This window comes from Rhinolophus sinicus, linkage group LG14, assembly GCF_036562045.2.
Source record: "Rhinolophus sinicus isolate RSC01 linkage group LG14, ASM3656204v1, whole genome shotgun sequence".
Classification (NCBI taxonomy): domain Eukaryota; kingdom Metazoa; phylum Chordata; class Mammalia; order Chiroptera; family Rhinolophidae; genus Rhinolophus; species Rhinolophus sinicus.
The window spans coordinates 43,358,538-43,373,416 of NC_133763.1; the positions used below are offsets into that span (position 1 = coordinate 43,358,538).

At 50.6% G+C, this 14,879-nt stretch overlaps 1 protein-coding gene and 1 long non-coding RNA gene across 4 annotated transcripts in view; one reads left to right on the plus strand and one right to left on the minus strand.

Moving 5' to 3' along the window:
• The window catches only part of KCND3 (potassium voltage-gated channel subfamily D member 3), a 199,853-nt gene that overhangs the window by 10,689 nt on the left and 174,285 nt on the right, over positions 1-14,879 (minus strand). For all 3 annotated transcript variants that reach the window (XM_074319027.1, XM_019730429.2, XM_019730431.2), the window contains exon 3: positions 5,387-5,549. In XM_074319027.1, the coding sequence (XP_074175128.1) occupies positions 5,387-5,549 (163 nt within the window). The remainder of the gene's footprint in view (positions 1-5,386; positions 5,550-14,879) is intronic.
• Positions 4,071-12,332, plus strand: LOC141568629 (uncharacterized). Its single transcript, XR_012491808.1, has 4 exons — positions 4,071-4,649; positions 5,657-5,756; positions 10,993-11,194; positions 11,770-12,332. It is a non-coding gene; the product is annotated as an uncharacterized LOC141568629 (long non-coding RNA).

Below are 14,879 nucleotides of genomic sequence, written 5' to 3' on the forward strand. Positions count from 1 at the left end.
AAACACAAGAGCCCCTCCTGGGACCCACGGGTCCCTCCTTCCGACTGAGAAAGTCCACAGGTGACTTCAGCATGGCCTCTGAGCAGAAGAATAATCCTTGGGAAATTGTGGCAATGTCCAGCCTCTCCCCAACACGGGGGAGTGTCCCTTCCAAGTGTCCTGCTGGGCTGGTTCATGTGCTAAAAGGAGGCCAGGGACTTGTATTCAGGCTGTCAACAGAAGCTCAGAGGATGCACTCTGTCTCTTGTTTCCTGGGAGGTCCCTTGTGGACAGCACGTCACCTGCAGGGACAACTCACCTCCCTTCCCTGGCTTCTAAATATGAGGAAGAGGCCAGGACTTAACCTGGAAGATCTGCCTGTACGTCCGAGGAAGAACGCTCCTCTAGGTGGACAGCATGAAAGGGGTACCCGGAAGAGAAAGGGTGGTACGGAAGTGCTGGCGTTCTCTTCTCTCTGAGCAAAGAACATTCATTCAGGTCCAGGACAATTCTCCCTGGAGTCCTGCTGCAGCCTTCCCCTCAGCTAGACGTCTCCACTCAAGCAAGTTCCTTGTCTGATATTAGAGGACGTGGCCGCTATTGCGTTCGGTGAGTACTGGGTATTGAGAGCCGCATATGGAAATCCAATTGTGTCAAGCTCATTATAGCCTTATATAATTTGATTGCACCACTTAGAGCCAGACCTTTCTCATATCTGGGGTCTGTCTTCATTACTTTCTAGAGATGAAAGATTCTCCTGTTCTCCTTTGTGGCACTTCTTTTAATCTTATCTTACCCTGGGCTCTATAAAAGAAACAGATTGTCATATCAAATGGACTGTATCATTTAATCATGTCCCACACAGGATAAAGAGGGTTACAATGTGTTTACAGAACCATACCCAGCGTAGGAAATTTGGTGAGGCTCTTTGGTTTGGCTTTGAGCTCCTGAGGGCCAGAGTCTATGGCTTATGGATATTTTTATCTTCAGTGTAGAGCTTTCTACTGAGCAGGTGCTCAAGCAAGGCTTGTGATGGCCCTAGAAGGAAGATGACCCCATACAGTTGGTCAGACATCCAGGTTGATAAAGCCATTGCAATGGGCTCAATCTTTGTGTGGACCGGTCAACTTCACTCTCTTCCATGGTCGTAAGTATAAAGTCTGACAATTAAGTTTGCGAACTTGTTGCACCGCTGTTGCTAACCTTTTTTGATATCAGAGGGATTATTCATTATAAATCTGTACCAACTGGACAAACAGTTAACCAAGTTTACTATTTGGAAGTGCTGAAAAGGCTGCATAAAAAAGTGAGACGACCTGAACTTTTCACCAACAATTCATGGCTCTTGCATCACGACAATGCACTAGCTCACACAGCACTGTCTGTGAGGGAGTTTTTAGCCAGTAAACAAATAACTGTATTGGAACACCCTCCCTACTCACCTGATCTGGCCCCCAATGACTTCTTTCTTTACCCGAAGATAAAGGAAATATTGAAAGGAAGACATTTTGATGACATTCAGGACATCAAGGGTAATACGACGACAGCTCTGATGGCCATTCCAGAAAAAGAGTTCCAACATTGCTTTGAAGGGTGGACTAGGCACTGGCGTCTGCATAGCTTCCCAAGGGGAGTATTTCTAAGGTGACCATAGTGATATTCAGCAATGAGGTATGTAGCGCTTTTTCTGGGATGAGTTTGCAAACTTAATTGTTAGGCCTCATACAATACGAGAGTTGAGAGAGAATGTAGAGATCACGTAAGTTCTTTTAAAGACAAGAAAAAGGAGGACATGAGGGGAAGTGATGGACCCAGGGCAAGGCTGTGAACTAGCAAGAGCTTAGCTCAGCTCTGCCAACTTCCAGGTCAGATGCTGCTTCCATAACACCCCTGAATTTCAGCTCCTGTCAGGCAAGTTTCTAAACTTGACGAGCCAAACCCAAGAAGTTGCATTTTCCACAGGCGTGGAGATCCCAGGGTTAGAGGCGAGATCTGGACAGAGGCTGCCACCAGCCTGGGTACAGTTTCAGGTACAGTCTGTGCTCCAGTATCTGTCAGGCCCCTGGAACCCTTCACAGGGAAGCACTTCCTAGCTGTCTGGCTGGCCGGTGCCTTTGGCCATGAGTTTTGGCGTCTCTTGCCCTGGGGGGGGGGGCAGGAGGAGGAAAATAGGGGAGAAATGGAAAAGCCAAGAGAGAACAGGGACAATTGCACGCTGAGGCATATACCCTAGAGAAATGAAAACTTTTGTTTACACAAAAACTGTCCGTGCATGAATGTTCACAGCTGCTTTGTTGATAAGAACCCCAATGTGGAATCATCCCAGAGGTCCCTCCACAGGAGAATGGTTAAACACACTTGGGACATCCCCACCATGCGATACTGCTCAGCGAGAAAACACAACGGATTATAGATACACACCACGGGGATGCATCTCCAGGAATTACACGGAATGAAAAAAGTCAATCCCTGAAGGTTACCCACTGTATAAGTCCACTGATATAACATTTTTGAAATGGAAACATTTTCTGAATGGAGGACAGGTAAATGGTCACAAGAGGGTAGGGACAGGGTAGTGGGAGGGTGTGGTTACAAAAGGGTGCGGCGATGGGGTGGCAGAGGCGTGAACCTACAGAGGTGATCACATTGTGTAAAACTCACACACACACACACACACACAGGCACACACACCAGCTAACACTGGGGAAATCGGAATAGCATGGGTACATTGCATCAATGTCCGTCCCCTGCGTGGATACTCTTCCAACTGCATGCTAACCTGTCATGATCTCAATCAACATCTCCATTACAATAAAAATCTGGGCAGGCTCCAGAACTGGGGATGGGGACCAGGTCCCTCACCGCAGATGTTCCCCTCTCTGTCCACTGCTAGACTGTCTCACCCGACCTCCAAGTCACTCAGCTCAGAGAACAGCCTCTGAAGCAAGTGGTCGCGGCATTGCTTCAATTACAGCCCCAAGCAAACCACTGGTGACAGGAAAGGAGGATGACTTTTTGAGCCTTGCCTTTCCCCCTGAGGCGCGCGGGCTGGCGCTTCCCTTCATGGCTGCTTAGCTCCTGAGAATGTGGTGTGGGCCGAGCCCTCTCACAGCTTCGCTGCCCTGCTTCCTTCCTGTCCCATCGCTCCACACTCCACTAAGTGCCCTGGACACCCCCTTCCTTGCCTCCCGGTGATGGTGACAGACGCAGTGCTAGAAGCAGGCAGTATTCTTGGATTCTTCCCCCGCCTCCCTCACAGGAAGCCCAAGGTAAAAAGGGGAAAGAGACAGAACTGAGCAACCTTGAGGAGAGACAGTATCTAGGGGCGGTGAAAACACTGAATATTTACTCGGATTTCGAAGGGAGACTGCAAAGGGAGAGGAGGGTGGAGAGGGGTGCAGAAGGGAGGGTCTCATCTTTAGGGGCAGCAAGAGGGAGCCCTGTGACAAAGCTGACTCCTTCTGGATTTTAACCACACAGGATGAGCTTTGTAAAGCTTCACGGGGAAATGGCCACTGCCACATTGTGTGCAGGGGCAAACCCTCAGCGGATGAGAGGCTGTAAGGGTGTGGGCCGGAGGGGAAGGGAGCTGCAGGAGCTGCCGAGAGGAGAGCGCAGCTGGTGTGGGGCTGTGCTGGGCTTAGCCGAGGGGCCTGTGTGAGCTGAAGAATCCTTTGAACCTCCTGGGCTAAATACATGTGTCCGCCTGCCCGAGCTGACTGCGGTGGGACCCCTCGCCTCTCAGGTCTCAGACTCCTTGCTTTGGAAAGCAGGTCTCAGTTTCTCTCTGTCCCTTTCTTCAGGACTGCATAATGAATTCAGAGATTGTTCACGTTCGCCAGCTGACGGGAACAGGGACGAGATAAGACTTCTATTTCTGGACTGGCTAGCTGAGGGAGGGGGGCGGAGGAGCCCTGACCTTGGGTGAAGAGGTAGGAAATGGGTGCTGGAGGGGATGGCAGGACAGCACAGAGCCAGTCAATCTCAGGCAAGCTGGCCACAGTACAGAGCCAGGTCAAGATAAGCCAAAGTGTATTTCAGCAGAGGCAGAGGGAGGCAGCAGTGGGAGGAAGAGGTGAGTGTACCAGCACACAAAAGGGGAGATGCCGGAAGTGGGAACCAGCTGGATTTATTATAGAATTATATAATGTATGTGATCATTTGAAGGGTTATTATATGTAAGTCAAACATTTCGGAGCGAGCGTTCATGAACGTTGTGGCTTTGTTTCCAGCCAGCATACAGAGATCTGTCCTGAAATTCTGCGTTCTTCTGATATGTCGGGGACCCTGCTACGTGGGGGCTCCCCAGGTGAGTGGAAGGCCAGCAGCTGGGACCACGTGGTGAGGAGGTAAACCAGCTGCAGTGCACACTGAGCACATAGCAAGTGCTCAGTAAATGCTTGTGGAATGAATGAATGAAGGAAGGAGGAATAAAGTAAGGACAGGAAACCTCAGGCTTCCAAAAATGACTCTTTCAATGAGGTCCCCTCTCCTCCTTCATTGTATCCAGAAATAACCGCGGGAGGTTGAGATGCTCTGAACGGGGTACCGTGTTCAGCCCTCCACCCTCCCCTTTTCTGACAGGAATATGGTAAAAGTCACCACCCAAGAACCTTCACCAGCCAGAGGCCCTAAAAGTGCAGGTGAACGAACGCCGGAAGGCTGAGTGGGTGAGTAGCTTTGGATGGCGGGTGGGGGGCCAGCCCGGAAAGGGGGCTTCTGTCTAGGCACCCAAGCCTTCTGCCATTTCTCCCCCCTGTGGGCAAAGGAGGGTACTCACCCTGCCCTGCCTTCTTAAGCAGAGCACCCACGGAACCCTTTCCTCAGGACCAGTGGGTATGCTCCTGATTAGGAGTCACACTTCTGTACCTCGACTCTGCGACACCCGAGGTGACGCAAGCCTGCTGTGCCCTTTGTCCCTCCACTCAATGGCCTCAGAAAGTTCTCTTTTCAGAGGATTCATTTTTCTTTTCAGCAGATTTATTTTTGTCGCTGTGTTTTGTATAGGCTATTGTAAAGTATGGAAAAAACGACTATGTCCCCCCAGGAAGCTCTTGGCTGGGAGAGGGGATGAGCCCAGGGCACTGCTGAGCGGCGATGGCTGAGGTCTTCGAGGGGCAGGCAGCCAGGGCCCAATGAGATTGCACAGAATATCCCAAAGGGAGATAATCAGCTTAGGGACAATGGAAGGTTTGCTGCACTTTGCAGCCGACTGGGGCTGGAATGCAGGGCACGTGTAGGTAGGAAGGAGCATTGAAGCTGCTTTACCTTCCAACGCCAGAGGCTGTCTGTGCTGTTGTCCCAGGAACTCCAGGCCTGGCCACCTGACTGTGACAGCTGCCCAGGTGCAGTGCCAGGCCCCTCTGGTGCTGCACCCTTCCCTCCCCGCCCCCGGCCCGAGGCTTACCTTTTGTGCCCTGCGCTTATCAGCTCTCTGGTTCTGGTGGTAAATCCGGCTAAAGTTGGAAACAATCACAGGAACTGGCAGGGCAATGACCAGGACGCCACTCAGGGAGCAGATGGAGCCAAAGATTTTCCCGGCAATGGTCTTGGGCACCATGTCTCCATATCTGAGAGAGAGAGAAACGGGTGTAAGGAAGAGGGACCATTTGGGTTTCCCTGCCAGTCATTCACTGATTCATTCATTCACTGATTCATTTATTCAACCGTTGTTTAGAGTGCCTACTATGCGCCAGGTACCACCTGGGAATGAACAAAACCCACAGGATCCTTGTGGTCACGGAGCCAGCATCCTACAAGGGGAAGACCGTAAACAAGTAAGTGAATTCATAAAAGCATCGTGACTTGTGGTTATCTCCATGAAGAGGATAGCAATGGGGGCCGTGCCAGGTGGGAGCATGTAGTCAGGAAAGGCCTCTCTGAGGTGGGAACATTTAAGCTGAGCTCTGAAGGTAAAGGATCCAGCCATGCAACACCCTCAGGGAAGAGTGTGCTGAGCAGAGGGAACAGAAAGTACGGAGGTCCTGAGTTAGAAGGAGCTTGGCCTGTTCTGTGAATGGTTAAAGAGCCACAGGGGCTGCAGCACAGGGAAGGAGGTGGAGTTATACAAAAGCAGGTGGAGGGGTCAGGCAGGGGCGGATTGTGGTGTGTAATGTGTAACACGACAAGGAAGAGTGTGGATTTCATGTGCAACGAGGTGCCATGGACGAGTTTTAAGCAGAAGAGCATCATAACCTCATTTATAATAATAAAAACAATACACTCACATTCTACTGATGTAGAGCTTTATAAGTTGCAGAGCACTTTTACACATTTACCTCCCATAAGCTCCAGGAACCCTGTGAACTCTGCATCCGTATCCCCATTTAACAGATGCAGGAACTGAGGCTCAGAAGCCATAAATGGACTGCCCACAGTTGGGTACAGCTGGGATTAAAACCCACTCCTCTTGCTTTCATCTCTTTTCAATTAACCTCACTGCTCTGACCACGAGCTCTGAAACTCAGCCCCTTAAGCCATGTAGTCACTTTGGGACAGTGCCTGCTCCACTCGGAGCTTTCAGAAACTCTCTTAAGTACTTCACACCCTGGCATTGCCCCCTGGGACCGGCTTGGCCTGGGTCCTGCTCAGTCCCGAGCAGGCAGGCCTGAGCCTCTCTCCTCCAATCAGCGAGACACTCTCCAGAGTGGTCAAGGGCTTAGCCTCTTCTTTACTGAGATAATGAAAGGTCTTATTCAGCAAAGAGCTGTGATGACTCCTTTGGCCAAAGCAGGAAACCCCATCTCCCTGGCCTCTGTGCCCTCTGGGTGTCCAGAGCAGAAACAGGCTGAGGATGACCAGGAATGATTGCTGTTGAAATAGTGAGGCTCAAAGTCACTTGTCCTGAGGGGACCCAGGTGTCCTGGGCTCCAGAGAGGATGGGAAAGAGGATGGAGTGAGCCGGTTCAGAAGATGAGGTCCTTACCTCCTAATACCCGAGGGCTCTGTGGGGCTACACTGGTGGTTGACACACATTTGATGTATTGAAGCCTCTCAACAACTTATGAAGTGGGCTCCTGGTTTGAGAACTACCTTCTTTCTCCTTCAGTGTCTGGGTCCTTTGTCCTGGCTCAAGCTGTCTCAGTCATGCCACTGACATTGAGGCCTGGGGTAGCTCCTTCTGGAACTTGGACACTAGGTTTGCCTTGTCTGCATGATGCTTAAGAGTGACGTGGCTGAGAGAACTTGGCTTCTGGAGTTAGACGATGTGGGCTCAAGACGCACCCAGCTCCACCGTAAAATAACTGAGTGACCTTGGGGGACTATTACTATGGGCGTCAGTTTCCTTCTTTATAAAATGAAGATAATAAGAGTAACCTATGTCATCATCCTATTGTGACATATACAGCGCTATAAACAATAGATACGATTACTTCTACCTGACATTCTGATCACCATGGTCTCTGTTGCTGAGAAGCTGTAAAAACACAACTGACTGTCCCATGTCCCAAATCATCCCAACAATCCCTACAGTTGAATCACGTTAGCTGGGGTTTTCCTGATGACATGACAGAAAGGTGGGCGTTGTGTACATGACCATGGATGAGAAGGAAGCGTGGCAGGAATATGTAAGAACAGGGTCAGGAAGGCTACATCTCAGAGGGATTGAAGCTGGTGAAAAACGCTAAGGACGACAGAAAGGTTGTTTTACCCACTGGCAGAAAGAATGAGGAGGAAAGCTATGCCAACTGCTGGGGCAGATGGTCTGCTGGCAACAGAAGATAGAAAGCAGAACAACTCAATTCCCATGCGCTCTTGCCTTCTCCACCAGGAAGAACATGCTTTATCACAGGAACGCTGGAACCAATGTGGATAAAAAGAATCTGGAGCTTGAGGTAGGGGACGGGGGAGCAGGTGAGTGACCAGTTGTCTGCAGGATTCACAGCACAGGCCTGGATTCCACCCTGTAGACAGGAAGGACGCACAGATGGAGTGGCAGCCCCCCTGCCTGCGATCGTTGAGAAATCGTTATGCAGCAGAGAAATACCAAGAGACCAGAGATGGACGACTGTTGTGTTTTTAAAGAAAGGGAAAGGAGGTCTGAGAGACCACAGGCCAACAGGCGTGGTGTCCATCAATTCTGCCATCACACTCCTGGCAGAGTTTGAGAGCAGATTATTAAGCGGACAGCTAGCAAACCCTTGGAAATGAAGCTGTATTGGTTCGCTCAGCATCCATCTTGGCAAATTAACCTTCTTTCTGGTTTTGAGATGGTTAACTGGTTGGTGGGTCAGAAGACTGCTACAGACCTACCGCATTGTAATTGTAGCAAACTGTGATTTTGTCCCAGCTCTTTATACCCTTGGCAAGCTGGAGGAATGTGGTGTGGACAGCGTGTGGCTAGGAGGGGTTGAACAACCATCTCCAGGCTTCTCGAGCTTCTCAAAGCTTACCAACAGTGGTCCTATGCCAGCAAAGGAAGTTCACGGTTTTCATGTTCGAACGGCCTCCTTTGGTGAAAGAGCAAATGAGTAAATGAAATACAGAATGGATCTAAAGTTCGGTATCCAGTCCAGAATTTTTCAAAAGCTCATATAAAGCCAGAGGGCGGCAGCGTGGCTTAATGGCTGGGAAAGGAGACTGGCATCAGATCCAGGGTTGGGCCCTAGTCCCACACTATTTACTAAGATCGTTATGTGACCTTGGGAAAGTTATTTAACCTGAGCCTCCACCAATACAAAATGGGTTTTATATACTCAACTTGCAGCGTTGTTGTGATAATTATAGTTCAGAAGAAGCATTTAGTGCCGTGTCTGGGTAAACGTAAATTCTCTGTAAACAGCCCATGCGGTGGGGTGGGCACTAATGCGTCCCCTGCGCAGAAGTGTGCCCCTCCCCCACTGTGACATATACACTGTCCACAGGAGCTGGTTCTCGGAGGGGCTGCCCTGTTCTTACAAACCTTCTCCTTACGTCCCTGCTTCCACCACTAGTCCTAGTCAGGAAGCTCAGAGTAGGGCATCCGACTCAAGTTGGGTCAATGAGCTCCTTTCCTGGATTTCACAGCTTTATTGAGGTATAATTTACATACCATAACATTCATCCACTTACATCATACAAGTCAGTGGTTTTTGTATTTGCTAAGGTTTTAAGCTTCATCCATGTGGTACTTCATTCCTTTTTATGGCTGAATCATTTCCCATTGTGTGGATAGACCACATTTTGTTTATTCATTCTTTAGTTGATAGACATTTGCTCAATTTCTGGCTGTTAGGAATAAATTCTGCTGTGAAAATTTGTGTACAGGATTTTGTGTGGACATGGTTTCATTTTTCTAGGAGTCATGGTAACTCTAACAGTTTGAGGAATGGTCAAACTGTTTGTATCACTTTACTGTCCCGCTAGCAATAAGGGTCCCAATTTCTCCAGCTCTTCACCAACACTTGTTACTATTTGTCTTTTGATTCTAGCCACCCTAGTGGGTGTGAAGTGGTATCTCATTGTGGCGTTGATTTGCGTTTCCCCTATTGGCTAATGATACCAGATACCTTTTTCCCTTCCCTGGATGTTCACCCTTGAGACCAGGTCAATCTCTTTCGAAGAAATTGAAGGGGCAACTAATACAGCTCAGGAGCTGTTGGCAGCCATGCTTTCTGCTGCGGGAAAAAAGCCAGATTATAGTTAGAGAGGAAGCCAGCTCTCTAACTACAGAAAGAGAAGAGAGAAGAAAAGGGAAGTCTGATAAAGTTCAAGTTCCTGTCCTAACTCTTACCGAGGACCAGCTTCACTTTTGCCTTTCCTGTGGCTTAGTTGTTCAGTCCTTCCTTTGACTGCAGACAAACACATAATTGCTCTTGTTTAACCTTCTTCCATTTGGAGCCCATGATATTGAGGATGAGGACGGTGGCACTAAGCCTACTGCTGATTATGTTAAAGCAACCTCTTCAAATTTCTCAGTGACAGAGCTACTAGGAATTGAGGTTTATAGGAGTCAAAAGGAATTTAACAGGTTGTAATCACGGCTAAAACCAACCAGATTCATTTTAACAAAGATAAATGACAACACCGGCATTTTGATTCAAATAGTCAATGACTGTATAGTTGGAGGGAGAGACCAGCTTAAAAGCTGTCCGTGTGAAAAAAATCACTGGGGGATTTAACTTCAACACAGCCACCAGTGTGATGCTAAAAACCTAAGGTGTTAGGCTGGATTGATGGGAGGACAGTGTCCAGAAACAGGGAGTAGGTGTTTATACACTGCTCCTTAATACAGACCGCTTCTAGGAGCTGTGTGGGGTTTTGGGTACTTTATATTCTATAGGACATTGATGAACAGGGTCATGTCCAGAGAAAGGAGCTTGAGATAATGAATTGTCTGGAAACCCTCTCACATGGGAAGCAAAGGAATGGGAACATTTGGCCTGAAGAAGAGGGGATGGGGAATGGAAGGATGGAGGGAACAATGTGCTAGGAAATTTACCTGCATCGAGCGGTCTCACAATAACCCGAGCAGGTAGGGTTAACCCTCCTTAGGGATGAGGAGCTGTCGTTCAGAGAGTGACTTGTTCAAGTTCACTCAAGTACTAAGAGGCAGAATTGCGTGGTCTGTTTGCATTGCCTGGCTCTGTCCTTCACATCCCGCTCCTCTGGGGAGGGATGGGGCTGGGAGAGGGCTCCAGGAGTCAGCTGGAGCTCACCCCCTTCTCTTGTCTCCCTGCCTCAGTGGCAGCAGCACAGGGTAAGCCATGAAAAGTGTGGACTCTGAGCCACGGACTACCTGGGGCGAATCCTGTTTCTGCCACTTATTAGCTGGGTGACTTGGAATGCGTGACTTCTCTGTCCTCAGTTTCCTGGGATTGATAACACAATAGTACCCACTCTTCAGGGCTGTTGTGAGGGGTGGCATGAGTTACTGCTTGTAAAATGCTCAATTCTGGCACAGAGGAAGAACTTTATAAGTGTTTATTGACTCAACCCTGGGCCCAGGCCACCATTGTTTGTAAACGGAACTTTGGCAAAGGCCGCTTAACCAGACTTCTTCCTTCTACTTTTGTTCCCCTTTCATTTACCAAGAAGCATCTTCTTAAAATGCAAATCCAAGCACGTTCTCCTGAAGCACTGCGATACATGTTGGTTGAATGTGTGAGTTAATAAAACCTGCCGTGCAATGTTGCTGCAAAGACCTGCAGCAACAGGGCAGTGCCCCGTTTGCCTGGGCCCATCCCGGGGCCCACCGGGACTGGAGGCGTGCTGCGAGGGAGCTGCTGGTGATTCTGTAAGTCCTAATGGCATCTATGGCCTGTTTTCTCTGTGGAACTTTGAGCAAAGAGAGAGGGGTAAGAAAAGAAAACACAAAAAGCTGTCCTGGCCTGGGGCTGGGGAGGAGGGAATCAACTGCTCTGCCCTTATTTCCTTCTTTTGTCTTGGTCCTCTCATGCAAATGAAGACTCCAGCCTCCCACCAGGTTGTGGCTCTGTGCCAGGGGGAAAGTAGGGACAAGAAAGCCCCCCTGGAGGTGACATCCCAGGTACAGGTGAGCTGTGGTGCTCACCCCAGACTTAGGGCTCAGACCCAGACCTTACCTGGGGCCAACGTGGAGGCAGCTGCCCGCCCCTGACCGGATGGGCACAGGGACCCTGAGCTTCTCTGTGCACCTTTCTCCCCCATCACATCTGGGGTGATGCTTGTGGTGTCTGGGCTGTGGCGAGAGCAGGGACGCTTACCCTCCTAATGCGGAAGGCTAATTAATTTGTATTAGGGCTTAGGGATAATTAAACTTTTTATCTGAACGTAAGCTGCACAAACCACCCGCCTTGTACAATTAATTGCTGCCTTCATTTTGTCCTCCAGGTGCTGAGAGATAAGTATAAGCCAAGCTCCCCATCTGATTCTGCCTGCTGCTCAGATGGGGGCAGGGCTGCCCGTGCAGTGGGGGTCCTTTCTTTCCTGGAGGTCAGGACACTGCCCATCAGAGCTCAGCTGCTGGGAGCTCAGCCAAGGAGGCGTAGCCTTGATGCGTGTCTGCAAGGAGGATGTCTCAGCCTCACTGCCACACCCACTCCTGCACCCACCTTCTCCCCTGGGGTGCCCCTGACCTTGGCTTCTGCCTCTACTCTTGGTGCCCTTGGTGTTGGGGTGTGATGGGGAATGGACGCTGTTCTGCTGAGTGGGGTCAGAGTGAGGAGAGGCCATCTCAGAGCAGGCTGGGCCGGCCACCTCCTTCTCCAGGGGCAAAGGACAATGCTAGACTGTCCTGGGGGACACTGAAAACACCAGCCTGGGCTGATGACTTCGTCCCTTGACAAACACCTGATCAGCCTCATTTCACGTCCAAAGTCCCTCCCACGGAGCTGTACTGCTGCACCTTTTTCCTTTTTTGAGTTCCTATCACGTCAGATACTGTGAATACCCAATCTCATTTGTTTCTCCCAACAGCCCTTAGAAATATATGCTATTATTATCCTCATGTTGTTGATGGGAAATTGAGGCACAGCATGGCTATGCAAGATGCCCCAGGTCATGTGACTAGCCAGTTGCAGAAGCGGGACGTGGACCAGGTCTCTTAGATTCCAAAGGCACTACACACAGTTACAAGTTACTACAGCCCATAGCCATGGTCCCCGAGGAGCCAACGTGACAGGCAGCAGTCCTGCTAGAGAGCAGGGGGAACTTCAGAGGTGACTGGATGGAGGGCAGCAGTCTCGCCATAGCCCACAAATGGCTTCAGCCCTGCAGTGTTGGTTCTCAGGAGGGGGCGTTAGGAAAGGAAACGAAAGCCTCTCATCACTTCTCCTTTCTATGACCACCCCCAACCCTCATCTTTGACCGCGTCCCTGGCAGCAGGTACTCTCCTGGGCTCACTGCCCAGTGGGCCCCAGCAGTGAGCCAGGAGCCAAAAGGATGGGTTTGCATGTTGGAACGCTGAGGATCCTCTGAAGACCCCATCGGGGGTGGACCCAGAGGGGCGAGCTGAGCCTCAGAGTGTGGGAATCTAATACCAACCACAGGGACAATTCAGTCATAGTTTGCTTTTATTTAGCTTCTGTACGTGCCGTTCAATCTTCCTAACAACCTTACGAGGTATTATGAACCCCATTTTTGAGATGAGGAAACTAAAGCTCAGAGAGGGTAAGTAACACGCTCAGGGGCATCAGCGTCCCCAAAGCCAGTATTCCAGACCAGGCTTGTCTGACTTCAGAGCGCCCCTGTTTTGCACTAGGCCCTCCTGCAGGACGAGAGAAACAACCTAGCTTATCCCCATGAGAAGGAACAGCCTGAAGACAACGGAGAAACTCTTGGAGTGGTGTGAGCCGGGAAGCCCCGCTGGGAGCGCTCAGGTGCTAGGGGCCATGTTACTGGGCTGTGTCCACAGTCCTGGGAGAAGGAGGTGTGGCCCTCCCAGGCCATTGCTGTGGTTGGCCTGCCCTGCAGGGTCACAGCCAGTCACAGCTGCAGGCGCTTGGCCACCGGGAGTCTGTGGCGATCAACTCCTGGTCTTGCAATTGTGCTGGGGGACAAAGCTATTCTTCTGAACCAGTGGCTCTCGAACTTTAGTGTGCGTCAGGATGGCCTCGTTAAAACATAGATCGCTGGGCCCCAACCTCAGATTTCTGATCCATAGGTCATGAGTGAGACCCGAGAATCTGCATTCTAACCATGTTCCTAGGTGACGCTGATATTCGTGGTCCGGTGACTACACTTTGAGAACCACTGCACTAAACCATCCTTTCCCACCAGGTCACAGATCTGCAGACTCACAGAATGTCGGAGCTGGAAAGGGGTGGCAGCAACCAGCCTCAGGCCAGTCACTGTGCCTATGAGGAAACGGAGGCTCCAAAGTCACAAACCAGGTGGCAGAGGCTGCCTGATCACCCAGACGGATGCCCTGTTGCCAATTGTCTCCTAGCATCGTGTTTACCACACACACACACACACACACACACACACACACACACCTGCACAGGCCCACACGTTTCCACCCCTATCCTCTGGATTGACTGATTCAGTCAAATGCCTTGTGGCCTTCACTTTGCTAGGGGTGGGGCTACAAAGCTAAAGAGGCATATCCTGGGCCCCCAAGGTACACACAGGGAAGACAGACAAGTAAATCATGATGACGGTTCAATGTCAACAGCACAAGGAGGGATACAGGGTCCTGTGGGAGCATGAAGGAGGGGCCGCTAACTCAAGCTGGAGGGTGGTCTGAGGACCTCTTGGAGGTGAGGGCACAGGCTGGTTTCCGAGCTGTGAAGAAGACAGGCTTGCCTGAGGAGCTACAACAAATGACTGGCTGGAGGAAGGGGAGATGGGAGACAGAGCTGGAGAGGTGGCCACAGGAAGGTGCTTCTAGATTCATCCAGGAAACTGAAATTTCTCCTGAAAGCTGTGGGGGCCGTGAAGGATTTTAAGCAGGGAGGTGATATGATCAAATAGTCGTCTTTGAGCCATCACCCTGAAAGCAGAGTAGGGGATGGATTGGGTGGGGAGGGAAGTAGAGACAGGAAAACCAGTTAGGAGGCTACTGTACCCGTCCGGGCAGGACATGGTGAGGCCTGAACCAAGGCTGTGGCCGTGCGGAAGGGAAGGAGGACAGACACACAGACACGCACTGATTAGGAAGCAGAGCCTGCTGGTCTTGGCACTGACGCAGTGTGAGGGTGGAGGGAAGCTGGAGCCTTGGGTGCCACGCCGGCTTGGGAGACGGTGCAAACTCTGTGTACGTCTCCACCCACGCTCCACCCTTCCCTTCCTCCCGCTGTCCACGCTCCTGCACACTGCACGTATCCGTGCGCCCGGATACATCAGGCTTCCCGGTGATTCCAAGCCTTTAGCCAGGCCCTTCTTTCTGTTGGGAACGGTTTTCTCTCTCTCTTTGCCAGGCAACCATGACTTATGTTTCCAGGTGCTGTTCCAGTGTCACCTTCCTCAGGCTCTCCCCGACTCCCCCAGGCAGAATTATC